This window comes from Sparassis crispa (genome assembly GCF_003851025.1).
Source record: "Sparassis crispa DNA, contig_000012F, whole genome shotgun sequence".
Lineage (NCBI taxonomy): Eukaryota > Fungi > Basidiomycota > Agaricomycetes > Polyporales > Sparassidaceae > Sparassis > Sparassis crispa.
In genome coordinates, this window is record NW_020939759.1 from 1,125,926 (window position 1) to 1,142,140 (window position 16,215).

Genomic DNA, 16,215 nt, shown 5'->3' on the forward strand with positions numbered 1-16,215 from the left:
ACTGTATTCAACATCCACCTTTTTCCTTATATTCCTGCCCTCCCCCAATTTAAACTACGCAAAATAACTACACAAGCCCAAACCTATAAATACATTCATTGTGATTCCGCGCAAGTACTGTACACGGCATACATAACTTACGAGACGCCGTCGAAAAAAAAATAGAAACTCTCGCCCTAATGCGGTTTGAAAATCACGGCCATGCATCAGCGCACGTCCTATCTGGACGCTTGCTGTTACGCCCCTTGCAGTCGAGCTTCCCGCAGTCCTGGCACGGATTCGTGCAGAACGCACGCCCGCCCTTTCCCTTGCAATCGCTTGAGCCGCACTTGCAGCAGTGCCGGATGCGCTTCTGCATCGGCTCGCCCATCGAGGAGTCTGGCGACCCGTCCACGATCGAGAACGCGCGCTTCAATGAGTTCTGCCCGGCATCAGCATGCTGGCCCGGTTGGAAGTATGGGTACGCAGCGTACGGGAAGGCCATCGCGTAAGGGGCCTGTGGTGTTTGCGGGAACTGCTGATACGACGCGGGGCGGCTGATGCCTGGGTCCTCGTGGGCGGCCTGTGGCGCTGCGGACCCCGAGCTCTCTACGGCGTTGCTGGGCCCCGCTTGGTTCTCCATCGCCTGCGCCTCGGGGACGCCACTGTTGGCGTTCCATGCTTCATTGTAAGCTTCAGTAGCCTTCTGCATGTCGTATCAGCGCGTGCCGGGGTAAAGATTACTGAAGTGAAGTAACCTACGTCTTTGGCGTAGTCGAGCTCACCATCAACCTGTTGCTCCTCCTCGTGGCTGCCTTCCTCGTCGGCTCGCCCTTCCTCCTCCTCTTCTTGCTGCTGATACACCTCCTCGGGCACTCCGAACTGGATCGCACGCACAACCTCCAAGATAGCGTCCTTCCGCAGGCCTACGCGCAAGCTCGCACGGACCATGTTCCACAACGGTTGAGACACGCCCAAGCCGTGCCAAGTCCACACATCCGCACCGCTTCCCAAGTCAGGGTTACCAGGTAGTAGATGCGCAGGGAACTCGTCCAGTAGCTTCGACGGGAGAGCGCGGAGGATCGACGCGTCGACGCTGGAGAATTTGCGTCCGTCGGGGGACCCACCAGCGCACGGGCCCTTGCAGACGTACTCACACCCGATGATGAAGAACGGCTGTCCAAGGTCGTACACCTTAATCGGCCCAGATGAGATGCGGCCATTGTTCTGCAGCGGGGTGTTGCACGCTGGACATGCGATGCCGTTGAAGACGAGCGGCTGCGGGTCCCAATACAAGAAGCGGTGCTCGGACGGTGTGCGCGCCGTGGAAGTTGACGCCGTCAGCGAGAAGTATGGCGGCGAGGAGGGCAACCAGAACGTTTTCAACGTGAAGTACAAACTGGGGATCGACGGCGATGCATTTTTGCTCGTCGCAGCTAGCGATACAAGATGAGACTTAAAGGCCTCCTCAACGCTTGGCCCCGCGGTGGAGACAGGGTTGGGCGCAGTCAGGGCAGATACTAATGCCTGCAAGAACACGTCTGGCCTCGCCCGCGCCAGTTCTGCCCAGTTGTCACGGTCCAAGGTAGGGTCGATGGGGTACGCGATCAACGGAGGACCGCCGCGAGACATAGATCCCATGGGGGGCACAGAGATCGAAGTTCGCCACTGTGCCTGTGCAGGGTCACTAGGAGCGAAATGCGGGAACGCGGGCTGAGACGAGCGTCAGAATCACTCAGAACGAAACGAATATGCAACGCACTCCGTAGGGATAACCGCCCGGAGGCGCTGTCCCTCCGCTCGCAAACGTGCCAGGAGGACGCTTGCGTGGCCTGCTCGCACGCCGTGGGCCCACCGAGCCCGCAGGTAAGCCATCCTTTCTCGGGCGACCTACAGGTCGCTTGACCTTGGGCTCCGCATTCGGATCCACTGGCTTCTTCCCGCTGCCTTTCGGCCGCCCAGGACGACGCTTGACTGGTTGCTCCGGGTTGGTACCATCAGGGTTGACCACGACGGGTGGATTGAGAACTTGAGGAGCAACTGGATTGTGAGCTGGGTGGGGAATCTGCGCAAGGTCGCCCCCGCCTTGAGTGTTTCCTGGCTGCAACGAGGGATCTGGGAGGAGCAGCGGCTGCGTAGCCAAAGTGCTAGTCAGACTGTGGATTGTGTTCTCGCTCATCTTTTGCAGTCTGTGCGCTGCAATGCATCATGTCAATGTTCGTCATCACACTCTAAAAGACATGAATTATGGAATGGGGGCGCAAATTTAGGAACGCAAATGGGTATAAAAAAGGGAGATAGAAAAAGGAGAATAACAAGCGCCGCACTCAGACCATTCCGTCGCTCTGACAACACAACAACAATTGAATGAAATGGCTCACGAAGTTCGTATTTCGAAACTATTTCCCGCGCAGGAGAAGAGGATAAGTCAATGGCGGATAGGGGATAAGTGGCGGTGCGAATGAAGCTGGGGATTTCGTCGATAAGGCTATTTCTGTCGGGCTTATTCGGAGTGCAAACTCCAGACATAAACGGCTATTTTTTCTCACGCTCCTTCAGGACAGTTTTCGCACAGGTTACAGTAACGTTACACGGTTGAAACATTTCAAGCAAATCTCAAAGCCATCTCAAAGGGCGCTGGACTACCCACTCAACCATGCGGCCAGTATAGCATCCATAATCGGGCGAAAAGACGATCCAAATGTTATCAACTGGAGCAGCATTTGAAGGATGTCTTCAACCGGAATATTCGTCCATGGAAAGCATAGAGTGCAATGAAAACCCCGCAAGTTGGGAAGAGAATAATACGGCAATATATTCAACTGATCTTCAAGGATGGATATGAATACAACAAGGAACACACGCTGAACATATGTTCCCGCTCACCGGCGTGCCGAGCAAAACTCTGCATCGTTGAACATTAGAATATCAGTGATGGCATCAAACGAAAGAGCTGATCAATGTACTCGCCGTCGCTCACGCTGCAGCTACCTCGCGGAATGAAACTCTGGGTGACAGCACCAAGAATTCCAGATGAAGGCGTGACGATGTTAGAGTTTCGAGCGCGTGATGGATAAACCATCGAAATTACTTAGGACTGTCACTGACTGTCCAGTTTTTCCGAGCTCAGAAATAATCGCCTACAAACTTCTACTTAGCTAGAGATAGCGTAAAGAGATTATGGAACCAAGACATCCTACACATCATGAGGCTTCCTCCGCAATTGCAGTCGTGGATCCCAAGTGGATCCACCTGCATTAAGAACATGTGAGCACGTGGTACGAGTGTCGCGGTCCCGTGACGAGTCAACAGAATTGCATCATACGCGCCAGCAGACAGAATCAACACAGAAAGTCGAGACAAGACAACTTGATACAAGTACAACAATATCTATTCGATCCAGACGATATCAACCCTAAGAAGTCGGGTGGTATCCATGTATGCATGGCTCGCGACCGGTGAGTTTGTAGATTTCTCGTAGCTTGATGAGCACCTCCCGGAAATTTTCGTCGTTGTCTTCCGGACGTGGAAGACTCCAACACTTCAACCCTTCCTTCGTATCCCACGGCTCTTTGCCGTCGAAGCACTTTGATGTGTCGACGTTGCCGTTCGCACGCAACCGGTCCTCGTAATCTTGCGACTTCAACTTCTCCCGACACTTCAGACGTTTGCAATGCCTCGTAAGCGCATCTCCTCGAGTACATCGCTTCCCGCATGGGGGGCACGTCCACATCCGACGCCCAAACGGCTCCCAATGGCAAGTCTCCATATGCCGGTTGCGGTCACGCTCGTGTTGCTTCTTTTTGCTAGACCACGACTTGTTGCACCCGTGGTAGAGACAGCGCCACACCCTCTCCTTCCCCTTACCATCGTCGTTATCTTCTTCATCGTCACTGTCTTCTTCACCGTCGTTGTACTCTTTATCGTCGTCCTCATTTGTTTCCTCCTTCTGCAGAAGCATAGGTTACACTTTGAGAAGGGAGAAATAGCGGAACCATACACTCACCACCTTGTGTCTTCCCTTCGTACCTCGCTCCTTCAGCCCTTTCTTATCGGAGACTGTGCGCGTCTTCAGTTTGGGTGGCGCTCTCGACGACGACGCGACGGGAGCGACGGCGAGATTGAGATGTCTCATGGTCATGCTGCGTGTCTGGGGCCCCAGACGAGACGGGACTGCCACGGACTCGGGCGGCGGCAACGACGCTACAACAGCACGAGTGACGGCAAGATCGTTCACCTCCGGGCTGACCTTCCTCTTCTTCTGGCGGGACGGACCCGCCCTGAGCGCTTCCGGTATAAACAACTCTGAAGCGCCACTGCAGTCAGGCGCTTCAACTTCGACGTCTTCGTCCGAAGCGGTTGCCGTCCGCTTGCGCTTGGAGACCCGAGACGGGCCTGCAACAGACTGCGCAGGTGCCCGTGCTAAACGATAATCGAGATCCTCGTCCTCCTGTGTCTTTATTCGTTTCCTTGGACGCGACGGCCCCGCCTCAGGCTGCTGCCGGGAGGGCGGCACGTCTTCAGTGTAGTCCAGTAGAGAAAGTCCGCGTGAGCGGGTGCTTCTCCGCCTGGGTGGAGGAGGGAGTCCTTCCGGCGAGCGCGTGTATTGTGGTGGAGGAACAAATGCCTGCTGATCCTCCCTCTGCCTCTTTGGTGGCCGTGAGGATCGCGCCACTGGCTGTTGCGGGGTCGTCGACTCATCTACTGGCCCAGGGGGAGAGGGCTGGGTTGGTGCAAGATCGATATTGACCTGCGCGTACGCGAAGCGAGGAGGACCTGGAATGGGCTTAGGTGGAAGTGAAGATAGGAGGTGAGGTATATTTGTATCAGACGCCCTTGGAGGTGCGGGGCCTGTGTCAGACAATGTCTGCGTCGCCGACCAGGACGACGAGTCATTCTGGGCGACGACATCTAGGTATGGATCCTGAGAGGGTGGGTCATCTATCCCAAGGGATCGTCGGGGGTGGAATGGGTCTGCCAAGTCCTCCGCATCGAAGAAGTCCTAGAGATAGTGAGCTCATAGCCTATACCTGCATAAGAAAGACATACTAGCAGATACTCGTTGTCATTCTGGTGGTGGATGTGATAGGAGGGGAGCATTGCTTGAAAATGCTGTAAAGCGCAAGAGAGCAGTGGTGGATGTTGAATGAAACGAAGAGGGCATCTGGTGGCTCGTTCTTAATATTTATGTAAGTCGGGGAAGTTCTTTGTGCAGTACCTTCCCGGGATGTTGGATAAACCGTTAGCGCCGATGTGCAATTTCATCTCGGTGTGCGCTTTGAACTTCCGCGACAACTGGCCAAACGGTTTCGACGTTGGAGATCGAAGGAAGCTGCCCCAAATTTGCATCCACCAAAGCGAGAAACATCGCATATGATTGGCGCCCATGATTGGCATTCTTCAAGGACCCACGGAGCTCGCAACTTTCCGGGGCTGTGTACAGATATTGAAGATTTCCATTGATAGCAGGCCGGCCTCGTTCGCTCATATTCCCAGTCCATTCAGCACGAATGCTTGGTTTGATGCAGCTGTCCAATTCGGGAAGTTAACGCTTTGTTCGTTGCTGCTTGTTTGTGTGCAACCGGTAGTAAAGCAACAATATGCACCAAAGCGTTCAAGCGTCGTTACGCACCGTTTGTCATAATTGTTCAATCGCCTGTACACTTTGATGAAGTACGGAGGGTGAACCCACTCTGCATCAATCTGTTCTAAAGCGGGTTGAAAGGAAGATCAAAGATAGGAAAGCTGAGACCAAGGGATCAGTATATGACTGAGAATAAGCAGCTTATGATTTTCTCACGCCTTAATGGCAGTCCCTCAGTCATGTCGGATGAACTGACTAAAGCATGCAAGTCGGCAGTAGCTCCGATATGTCAGAAACATGAGGCTACCCAGGACGTAGAAGGTTGTTGTTCTGAACCAGGAGAAGCCTGAGCAGAGGTGCCCACACACATACATACCCAGGAATTGAAGTAGAAGCCTGGCATGGGAAGTCGAATGTCAATAGAAAGACTGAGCTCCAGTGCAGTTCAACAGAGGCCAGCGTCAGAACGAGTCGCATCAAGCACAGAAATACGCACGTCCGTTCATGCCTTTGGGATTTAGAAGGTGAATCCAACACCTGAACATACGCAGTATGCAAGTACGACAGCGTAGATATCCGATATTACAACGGAGGACACACTCCACGTCATGCGTCACGCACGGAAAATTGGCTTCGCTCATTATTTCCACCTGCTCTGTAGAAAAGTAAGGCTAAGGTTCATTAAGCTGAAGGGTGGTGTGAGTGAGTAGGAGATACAACTCAAACTATCTGTACCGCATAGGTCAAATGGCGGGTGAGAGTACTGGGGTACGTACTCGCGAGACCATAATAGTGCTGAGAAAAGTTCTACGGGCCATGTGCGTGCACCTTCTGCCACGACAGGAATGGAGAAGGCGATCCAGCAGACCAGGAACAATTCGGATGCTAATCGATAGAATATCCTGATCACGATCGAGAGGATCGTGCTCACGCCAACATTTCTGTACGAGCTGGCTATGCACGGGTACGCAGGACTCGATTTCCCGAGTCTTAAATCCAAGTACCGGCACTGCCAGCGCGCTGTTGTATGCGATTGGGTTGGGTCCCTGAAGCTCCGAGTCGCAGAATGAAGAAGAAATTGAACCTACTGACCACGGCGCGCACGAGATAGATACGGTATCATAAATGTCGATCGCTGTCCGCGAAGGTCAGCCATGGATAAACGGTCAGGTAATGAGTTGTAGCTACCCATGGCTCATCGGTCGTGTTATACGACACATGCACTGCAGATTAGTGCGCGGGGAAAAAGGTAGGTGTAAATTACATAGGCTAATTAGCAGGCGTAAATTACAGTTAATTTACTGTAAATTTCAAACAGGCCTGTGACACAGGGTAAAATAGGGTAAAATAGACTGGCACTGTATGGGTTGCCGTGAGTGCATGAATGGGCTATAAATACAGTCAGAAAGCAGACAGAACTGAGGTGTACAAGAAAGAATTGATGACGATAAATAAGGCGACAAATCTCACCTGTCCAAATTGGGGAAGTGCATGAAGGCATGCCTCGAAGACATCATAGTTTACAGCGATAGATAGAAGAAGCCATGGATACATCAAGGATACATCAACCCCCACTAGAAAGTGCAAAGCAATGTTTAGGTGGCCTCAGTGAACATCCTTTTGCTATTTTACACCGTAATTTACACTACTTTACCGGCTAATTAGCATCAAGTAGCCCAGGTGTAATTTACAGTAATTTACATAGGTAAAATAGAGGCGTTGCAGTGAGCCTGGGTAATTTACCGGTCAAATAGACTGTCAGACCTATTTCCCCGTGCACTACTGCAGATGGGGTCACAATATGCTGCGGCCTGACGCGGCGGTTGCATCATGATCCATGCAGCAAACAGAGATTGTGATCGAACAACCGAGAAAACAACTGGAGGATTGTTGGACTCGATTGCCGCTGCAGCACCATGTAACTGACTCGGAACGACTTACAGCAAAGATCATATCGATAGGCCCTTCCAAAAAAATCCGTTCACAGATCGGACTGCGAAATCAAACGCTCCGGAAATTCCGGTGGGTGGTGGCGCCACCGTGCAGCGCGGTGCCACCAAGTCACGCCGCCTGGGCCGCTCGCGCCCGGCTGTAGGCGGTTAAGGTCCCACCTATCGGGAGCTTTTTTTTCGCACACCGCCCAAAGGCCGCCTGTGCACGATTTTTTGACCATGGGCCTAATATTGATATGATCTTTGCTGTAACCCAGGACCCCCGACAATTGGTGAATAGGCCTGATCTGGAGAGCGCAAAAAAAGTCCGTTGGGAAAAGGCCGTTTTGGGCCCAAAATGTCGTGAAAAATGAGGACTTTTTTACCTCCGCGGTCCGCGTTTCTCCTCAGGACTAGCGTGAGTTTCTAACCCTAAAAAGGTAATTTTGGGCGCTTGAGACGGTGGCTACGCCGCCTCCTCCTCCGGCCTTGCCCGCCTTTCCCCGCCGGCCTTCCACAAGCGCCGGCCCCGAATCAGGCCTCCTGGGCGCTGCCTCCCCGATGTCCGTGAAATGGTGATCAGGCTATCCGGCGGTCGACCCCCTGATTTGTCCGTGAAATACCATGGGGCTCTCGAAAGTTCAAAATTTGTCCGTAACTGGCTCAGGGACCTTCCCCAATTGTCGGGGGTCCTCTTAACCCACGCCAGAAATAGGCCGAAAAATTGCCGAGTCAGGCACAATTCTTGCTCGGAGAGCAAGCTCTCTCGACCCAAAAGTGAAAGTGTCGTTTTTACACAGTTGTTGTGCGCTATTTGTTTTGTGGCACTGTCCACCCTCCGAGCAAGTTCCGCCGCCGCCTGGCGGCCTTTCGAGTAGCAACGACTTGTTAACGATGTGACATTGTCAGTGAACACGGTCCAATTTCTACGTATTTCAGATAACCAGTTTACAGTGTAGTCTAGAAGGTATTTTTAACGGAAGATTTAACAGCGTGGTCTAGAGGCAAAATTTCCAGAGGGATTTGGAAGAGAACTTTACAGTGTAATTTAGAAGACAGTTCGTTTTTACCTCTACCGTGTAATTATGGCGCAGAGGTCTCAATCGACTAGTACGCAGGCATATCGCCAGCTGGTTGTCGATAGTAAACACGGTTGTTAGTAGCTACGGGGTGTTCGCTGACAGCGCGATCCTCCACGAGCTTCTCATCTTCCCGATGAGCTTCTGCAGCCCAAGATCGGGGCTGTGACTCATGACAATGACCTGCAGGCATTTCAGCAGAATCGACCAGCAACGTCGACGAATATGGATATGTATTCGCTCACCGTCAATGTCGTACCGTCACAATAAACTACCTGACTCCGAAGGCCTAGAGTAGAGTAAAGCATTGCGTTGCATATACCGCATTTTTGGTACTGCAGAAGGGATAACAACACTGAATGGAGATGTCAGGATAGAGAGACCTCGCGGTTTAATATTGGATGCCTTCCCGTAGGATTTAGAGCATTTCTAAATCATAAAGCGGACTACGAAATGCCCCACTGTGTCGGAACAGCAAGATTTGCGAGACCATAACGACGTGAGACCATGATCACTAAATCAAGTTCTAGACGGTCGGAGGATGAACGGCAAGATGATGTAAGTGATGTATAACACCAAATATAGGCGATGATGGGGGTTGTGAGGGTGCGGAGGTCGAAAATATAGTTTAGGGAGACGTTTAGAATCTGGAAGGGGGGGTCGACCCCCCCTTCCAGATACAAGGTTTAGAAAGGTCTCACTTTGTTCACAGGCTCGTCGGAGATCAATTGGCCGACGTGCCGGAGTGATTTAGAGACGAATTTAGCTTTAGAAACGTTCTAAACTAAATTTCGTCTCTAAATCAGGCCGGCACGTCGGCAAATTGATCTCCGCATACCGTGAGAGCAGAGTGAGCTCTTTCTAAACCTTATATCTGGAAGGGGGGGTCGACCCCCCCTTCCAGATTCTAAACGTCTCTCTAAACGATGATTTCGGTCTCCGCACACTCGCAATGCCCATCTTTGCCTATATTTGGTGCTGCATATTGCTTACATCATGCTGCCGCTCGTCCTCCGACCCTCTAGAACTTGGTTTGATCATCATCATGTTGCGACGCTACGGTTTCACAAATCCTGCTGTTCCGACACAGTGGGGTGTTTCGCAGTCCGCTTTGTGATTTAGAAGTGCTCCAAATCCTACGGGAAGGCATCCATTGACGGTTGGTGGAATGTTGCGGCACGTGATACATCGCGCTCTCGTGATCGACGCGTACAAACAATCAGAATAGGGGGAGTCAAAGTTGGCGATTCTGGGGCGATTCAGAGTTTCTCCGAGCACCGATTCTGACGACGATTTTGCATCCAGAATCGACTCAGAATCAGAATCGGACGTGAATCACGTCGAATCGTCGAATCGCCTCTGGAGGCGCTTCTACCTCAGAATCGCCGATTCTTGCACCTCGATTCTTGTTCCTTTGTATCTACTACTACAAAATTTTGTAGTGGCAGATACAGAGGGAGGAGAATCGAGGTGCGAGAATCGGCGATTCTGAGGTTGAAGCGCCTCCAGAGGCGATTCGACGATTCGACGCGATTCACGTCCGATTCTGATTTTGAGTAGATTCTGGGATGCAAAATCGTCGTCAGAATCCGTCTTCGGAGAAACTCTGAATCGCCCCAAAATCGCCAACTTTGACTCCCCCTAATATTGTCGTTGCTTCAGTTTTCATATTCAAGGGCAGTCGCCTTACAGAGCGCAGGGACACGTCAATACAATGCGGGTCGACGTAGATACAAATAAGGATACGATGCAGGTCAATACAGACATAAGTAACAACACAATGCAAGTCGATGCCAATACACGATGCAGATGGCGAAACAGTAACTCTTAAGAGTGGCAAGACCTGTGGACGTGACCGTGTACGCAAATCTCCTCACCGGTAAGTTTGTGCTTTAGGAGCAACCTGGCCAGCTCTGCTTCAAACTTGTCATTGTCTTCTGGTAGTGGGAAGCACAGGCACTTCACTCCCTCCAACGAATCCCACGGGTCCGCGCCATCGATGTACTCCTTAGTGTTGATGTTGCCGTTCGAAAGACGGTATTGTGCCGCCTCTAGACATTGAGAAAAGACGTTACAGTGCTTGGTTAACGTGTAACTCCGCGTAAAGTGTGCATCGCATCCGGGACACTTCCACTTCGAAGACACGTCTTTCTCCCAATGCGTCGCCAGATGCTTGCGACGTTCACGCTCACGGTGCTTCGGATTGCCACTAGACCACACCTTTGTGCATCCGTGATACGGACAGCGCCACACGCGGATATTTTTTGCTCCCGCTTGCTGCAATAAATCAAGTGAGACTCATAGACGAATAGGATAGGAGAAGAATGCACGCGCCCTCTTTCCTTCTGAAAAGGAGTTCCTCTTCGAAGTGGAAGGAGCCCCATCAGATTCGTCCGAGAGCGCCGCTACACGCCGGCGCTTATTTCGCCGAGAAGGCTCTGCAGATCGTGCAGATGTCCGCAGTGGAACATAAGCTACATCGTCCGCGTCATCCTCCGTCCGCTTCCTGCGAAGCGCATGGACCGCCACATGTTGCTCAGGGGCGGCCGATACGCCTTCTTCGGCGTAGTTAAGCAGCTGTCGCAGGCGGGCACTTCTGCGAATGGGAGGAAGACCCTCTACCAATCGAGAGTGTCTCTGCGGCGGGAGATGGGGTGGCTCTTCTTGGGACTGATAAAACGTCAGACATTCTGTATCATCTCTGTACAGCTGCAACTGCGAGAGGCTCACATCAAGCTGTGTCCACATCGAGGACGATGCGTTGTACTTCCCGACGCCTCCACGGTAAGCTACTTCCCTGTGGATACGCTGATGCTTGCAGACCAGGAACGGGTCCACGATAAAAAAAGGGACTGTCGGAAGAGGGTCTTGAAAATGTAAGCACTCTTCCCGGAACGCCGCCTGGTAGTCAGTCTCGCCGCTGGGTGAGCACACAGCCTAGCTCGCCGTGGAAAATGATAACATACTGGTGTGAATTCAGTATTGGGAGTCGGATACTTCAACATGTTCAGAGTCGCTAGAAGTGGGTACGTGGCTGAGGATAATGGGCGTGGCAGAATGAGGCCTCCACAAGGTCACGGGCCGTACTTATGTGAGGGAAATCTTTCTGTGAGTGCAACCGTCCGGATGCACAGAACAGCCCATGATCTCCATTGTTGGCTTCCATTTCCGGTGTTCCCTTTGGGCTTCGTCGAGCCTCTGTGCGGACAGTTCTGAGGGGTGTGGCTGAAGATACCCCATTCGTACGGCACCAAATATGCACCCACCAAGCACAAATGTCGGCAAGACCAGGAACCAGATTTTGCCCATTGTCAAGCTCCCACGGTGTCTGCGGTTCACCACGTTTCAGGGTTGTGAAGGCCAAAACACTTGGGCAGTCACCAAAAAAAATTCACCTCAGAGCACGCCACCTACAGCACATCCGACTTCTGTGCGCCATTCGCTTCCATTCTACCCGACGGCTCGGCATGACCTGTGTATTTCGAATCCGGCAGTCTGTGCGACAACATTGATTCATTAAAGTCGGTTTCCGCGCAACCGGTGTCAATAACAACAAGTCATACCATATCGAGCCAGCCTCTATGCTTCTCATTGTTCGTAAAAAATAGATTGACTCTATCACTGGGATCTACATCCGATTCAGAATGAGTGAGCACGTAGGAGCTGCTGTGCGTTTTCAACACGTCCGAAAACTCACCACATAGAATGTCGGAAAATGGATACTTAGATCACCGAGCGTCGTCAGCAGCATCATACTCTGTTCGACTCATGGTTGACTACAGGTGGTTAGTAGACGCCGAGCGTCCGCAAAAAAAAAGCAAGCTTCCAACGTATGCTGCCAAGTACTATCTCCTTGATTCTGATTAACCTGACGTTATTGCGGTCGTACACCAACGACGTTATAACAGAACATCTTTAGAATAGGACTATAATGGGACTAGGAAGTGGCAGACATACGGGACAACTCATACATCCATAAAAATCAGGAGGTCTCCGATGGGCCAAGTAAAGTGATGTCCAGGCTGTAGGGGGATGTCAACATCGGTGTGGTGGCTCTGTTCTCGATGAGAACAATCCAGGCTCGGCTCACCTTAAAACCTTCGCCGTGATGCGCTCTTGTTTGAATCCTTGAACAGACTTGTACTGTAAAATTGACAACGAAAAGGTGTCACGTTGCAGCAGCACAGTCCGCAAACCATGTTCTACTCCACGCACTGAAAGTCGTTATCTCCATTCCGTGAGAAATTAGATACGACGTGGCAAAGTTCATGGCCAAGACGATTCGAACTACAACTCAACTATCTGGGTACTAAGCGTCAGCACGTCACAAGAAATATAAGCATGTGTATGCACCTTCAATAGTTAGTGAATAGCTAGGCCAGCAGGGTCGCCAAGGCTCCTATAGCCATAAGTCGCAACAGAAGGGGCGAAAGTGACCGAGCAAAGCAGGAGGACAAGTAGCCAATTCATCAACATCGTGATCAAGATTGAAGTATAGACATTTGTCTGCGTATAAGGACGCGCTGCAACTTGGCTGTAGGAGACCAAACATCAATACTAAGATACTGGCCCAAATGTTCATTCAAGCCATGGGGATCACAACTAGAATGAACGAATGAGCCACACTTGTTCACAAGCAAACCGTAGAGGCTTCAAAGATGTCAGAAAAATATTTATGGATCCTGTGGTGTACCAGCTTTGCAAATGAATACTGCCTGTCGCCCCATCGTCACCAAAGGTAGCATCACATTATATGGATGGAATTGAGCTATACCTGGCGGCGCGCCCAACCCATCGCATAATAACTGAGGGTGATCCTGATGGCAGAAGGACAGAGACAACACATACGTAATCCGGCACATGAAACACCCCCCCTCGCTCACCGCGTCATGAATCGTACTATGAAAATGAGAGCGACTGGGGAGTCTTCGCCAACGGACACACACATACACTCTAACAAAGCGATGATCAGAACCTGTAGAACATTCACTTAATATGGGGGCGCGCACCAATTTCCAACGTCGAGGAGGGGGGTAGCAGCTGGATCTACCAACAAACTTCCCGCGGGCTCTACCAACAAAGTGACGGAACACATGGCCATGTAGTCCAGTAACCTCTAAGATCATCTTCCGGGTTCCGCGTAGTAAGCGACCGCAACCTATTGCGACACGATGACTGACGGAACGAAGGAAGGTCACATCCAACGGCACTGTACAAATTCAAAACTCATACCGCGTACAATTGAACCAAGTCTTCATCTCCTAGGCGGTCGCCAACTTCCCATGAAGTCGTGTACACCAGCCTTCCATCCCATGAGAGGGGTCGCTACTGTCTACCATTATGAATCATCAAAACATTGCCGACGCCGGCCCGCCAAAGAATATAACTCCACCAACGGGAGGTTGAATAAAAGGAGTTCTTCTTCCGAGGATGGATGATGCGCGTTCAAGGACGATAATAAACACAGACACCGTAGCTGAGATGCAGACATCGTGGTTGGAGGAAGAGTTGATAAACACACGTGACGCTACTGTGTCGCGCTCCCGTGACAACCGTAAACCTCAAACAAAAACGCGTGTCGCCAAGTCAAAAGAATTATAAAAAGCGACACAATGTCAACAGCGCTAGGATAAAATACAGCACAAATATATATCAGATAAGTTACATCCAACCTGCCCAGTCAGTACCAGTCAATCATGCGTATGTCTATGTTTGCATGTCACTGGCTTTTCGGGGTCGATGCCGTGTTCCCGCCGCAGCTCCAACAGCACTTCACGAAACGGGTCGTGGTGCTCTGGCCTTGGTAAGCGCAAACATCTCACCGCGTCCGAACCCTCTGCTTTCCATGGGATGGCACCAACCATATGCAGCGAAGCATCGATCTTCCCATTCGGTAGTACCACCTGCCCAACAAGACACTCCGGTTTGTCGCTGCAATGTCTCTTCAGCGCATCCCCACGCGTATAAGGATGTTTACACGATGGGCATATCCACTGACAACGCTCGTGCGCCAGCCAATGCGTCACCATGTGTCGCATCCGGTCTGCCTCGTGCTGTTTACCATCACTCCGCCACACCCAGTCGCAGTCGTGGTACAGGCAGTACCAGACCTGCACTGACCCACCCTGCAATCCATGATATCAGATTGGGGAACTTGGAGACTGGAAGAACATTGCTCACTATAGTCTCCTCCCTCAGGTCCTCATCCTCTTCCGGTGTCGAGGTCGGTACAGCAGCCCTCTTCATCGTCTGCGCCCTCCTTGCGCGCCTGCGACCTCGAGTAGATGTGGTACATCTTGGTGCAGTGCTCCCTGCCAGACGGGAAGGCCCAGCGACAGGCCCGAGAGACTCCCAGTTCGGGATGAAGTCGTCGTCGTCATCCTCCTGCTTGCGTCGATACTTCCTGGGCCGCGATGGGCCCGCTTCGCTCTCCTCGGATGTGGACGACTCGTCGTCTACACTGGGTGATTCGAAGCTGCTGGCTTCTCGCTTCCGCCTGGAACGAGAAGGCCCTGCCCGTGGCTTGCGAGAATAGAAACATCGAGGTTAGTATAGGAATTGGTTAACCAAAAGAAGTGATGGGCATACCTGATGTTGTCTCGACGGCGATGGCGAAGATGAACTTGATGAGCACGAGGACGACCGGGACGAGGACCTAGATGAAGACCGAGACGGGGACCGAGACGATGACCAGGACGATGACCAGGAAGACGACCGAGACGACAACCGAGACGACGACCAAGATGACGATCGAGACGAGGACCGGGACGAAAACCGTGACGACGACGGAGAAGAGGACCGCGACGAGGACGACGAGGACGACGAGGATGATGAACATGGCGGCACTGACATTGAGGATGACGCATCGCCATCCTCAGTCGTTTCATCCCATTCCGCACACAACTCCGAATGAATTCGCGCGACGCACGCGTCAATGTCCTCTGTCTCCTCGACATAAACTGCCGATTTCGGCATATCCACGTTCAACACCCCAGCTAACCAGTCCGGAAGACCCAACTGAAGAAAATGAGCACCCTGAATTCAAACCCAGATGACAAAGACATACCCGTGGAAGCAGGCTGCCGTCGTCGTCGTACTGCAGAGGGTTCAGTATCATGAAAGACATGCTTCACCAAATAGGCGGAGAGCGGGAGTGAACGACTGAGGAAATGGAACGCGGAAAATCTGACGCCTTGCGCTGCACCGCGCTCGCATTTATATCAGCGTGGCCCACCCGTCGTGCCTTCCCATGCAACATGCGCTCGATCACCATTGTCCCGTCCTTTTCTTTGCCTCTGTCCAGGATGTGATGCGCCCACAATACGATACACGCACCGAGTAGATCAGGCCCCAGATCCGCCTAATCCGTTCAATTGGTAGGGCCCACCAGCATGGCCACCGGGCGCCGCCGACATTCCGAGCTTCTAGCGGGACCGTCTGCCAATCCGCTCACGGATGCACCCTGGGAAAAGAATCTCCACCACCCGCGGCTTGTCCTCGCCACTCCGAGGCTTCGGCTGCCTAGTTCCGCCATTGTCCGCCCCGACAAACTGGCCTGGCGATCCTGCTCCACTGCGATATCCATTTCGTCACAGTGGTTTCCATCAGCCCGGGGCTAACGAACACAAGAAGGACCATAATG

At 52.1% G+C, this 16,215-nt stretch overlaps 4 protein-coding genes across 4 annotated transcripts; all 4 read right to left on the reverse strand.

The window, feature by feature from the left end:
• Positions 1-193: 193 nt before the first annotated feature.
• On the reverse strand, positions 194-2,508 carry SCP_1303850 (hypothetical protein; the record flags this gene model as incomplete). Its single annotated transcript, XM_027763680.1, has 4 exons — positions 194-685; positions 742-1,692; positions 1,742-2,175; positions 2,361-2,508. The coding sequence occupies 4 exons, from the start codon at positions 2,506-2,508 to the stop codon at positions 194-196; spliced, it is 2,025 nt and encodes a 674-aa protein (XP_027619481.1).
• An 886-nt stretch (positions 2,509-3,394) lies between these two features.
• SCP_1303860 (hypothetical protein) lies at positions 3,395-5,352 on the reverse strand (the record flags this gene model as incomplete). Its single annotated transcript, XM_027763681.1, has 4 exons — positions 3,395-3,928; positions 3,986-4,981; positions 5,029-5,143; positions 5,198-5,352. The coding sequence occupies 4 exons, from the start codon at positions 5,350-5,352 to the stop codon at positions 3,395-3,397; spliced, it is 1,800 nt and encodes a 599-aa protein (XP_027619482.1).
• Positions 5,353-10,400: 5,048 nt separating this feature from the next.
• On the reverse strand, positions 10,401-11,578 carry SCP_1303870 (hypothetical protein; the record flags this gene model as incomplete). Its single annotated transcript, XM_027763682.1, has 4 exons — positions 10,401-10,850; positions 10,908-11,243; positions 11,304-11,486; positions 11,540-11,578. The coding sequence occupies 4 exons, from the start codon at positions 11,576-11,578 to the stop codon at positions 10,401-10,403; spliced, it is 1,008 nt and encodes a 335-aa protein (XP_027619483.1).
• A 1,894-nt stretch (positions 11,579-13,472) lies between these two features.
• On the reverse strand, positions 13,473-15,699 carry SCP_1303880 (hypothetical protein; the record flags this gene model as incomplete). The annotated part of the gene is made up of 10 exons (XM_027763683.1): positions 13,473-13,526; positions 13,583-13,748; positions 13,813-13,898; positions 13,961-14,133; positions 14,572-14,698; positions 14,754-15,085; positions 15,162-15,228; positions 15,289-15,418; positions 15,502-15,590; positions 15,640-15,699. 10 exons carry the CDS (start codon positions 15,697-15,699, stop codon positions 13,473-13,475), a joined length of 1,284 nt encoding a protein of 427 aa, XP_027619484.1.
• Between the last annotated feature and the right edge of the window lie 516 nt (positions 15,700-16,215).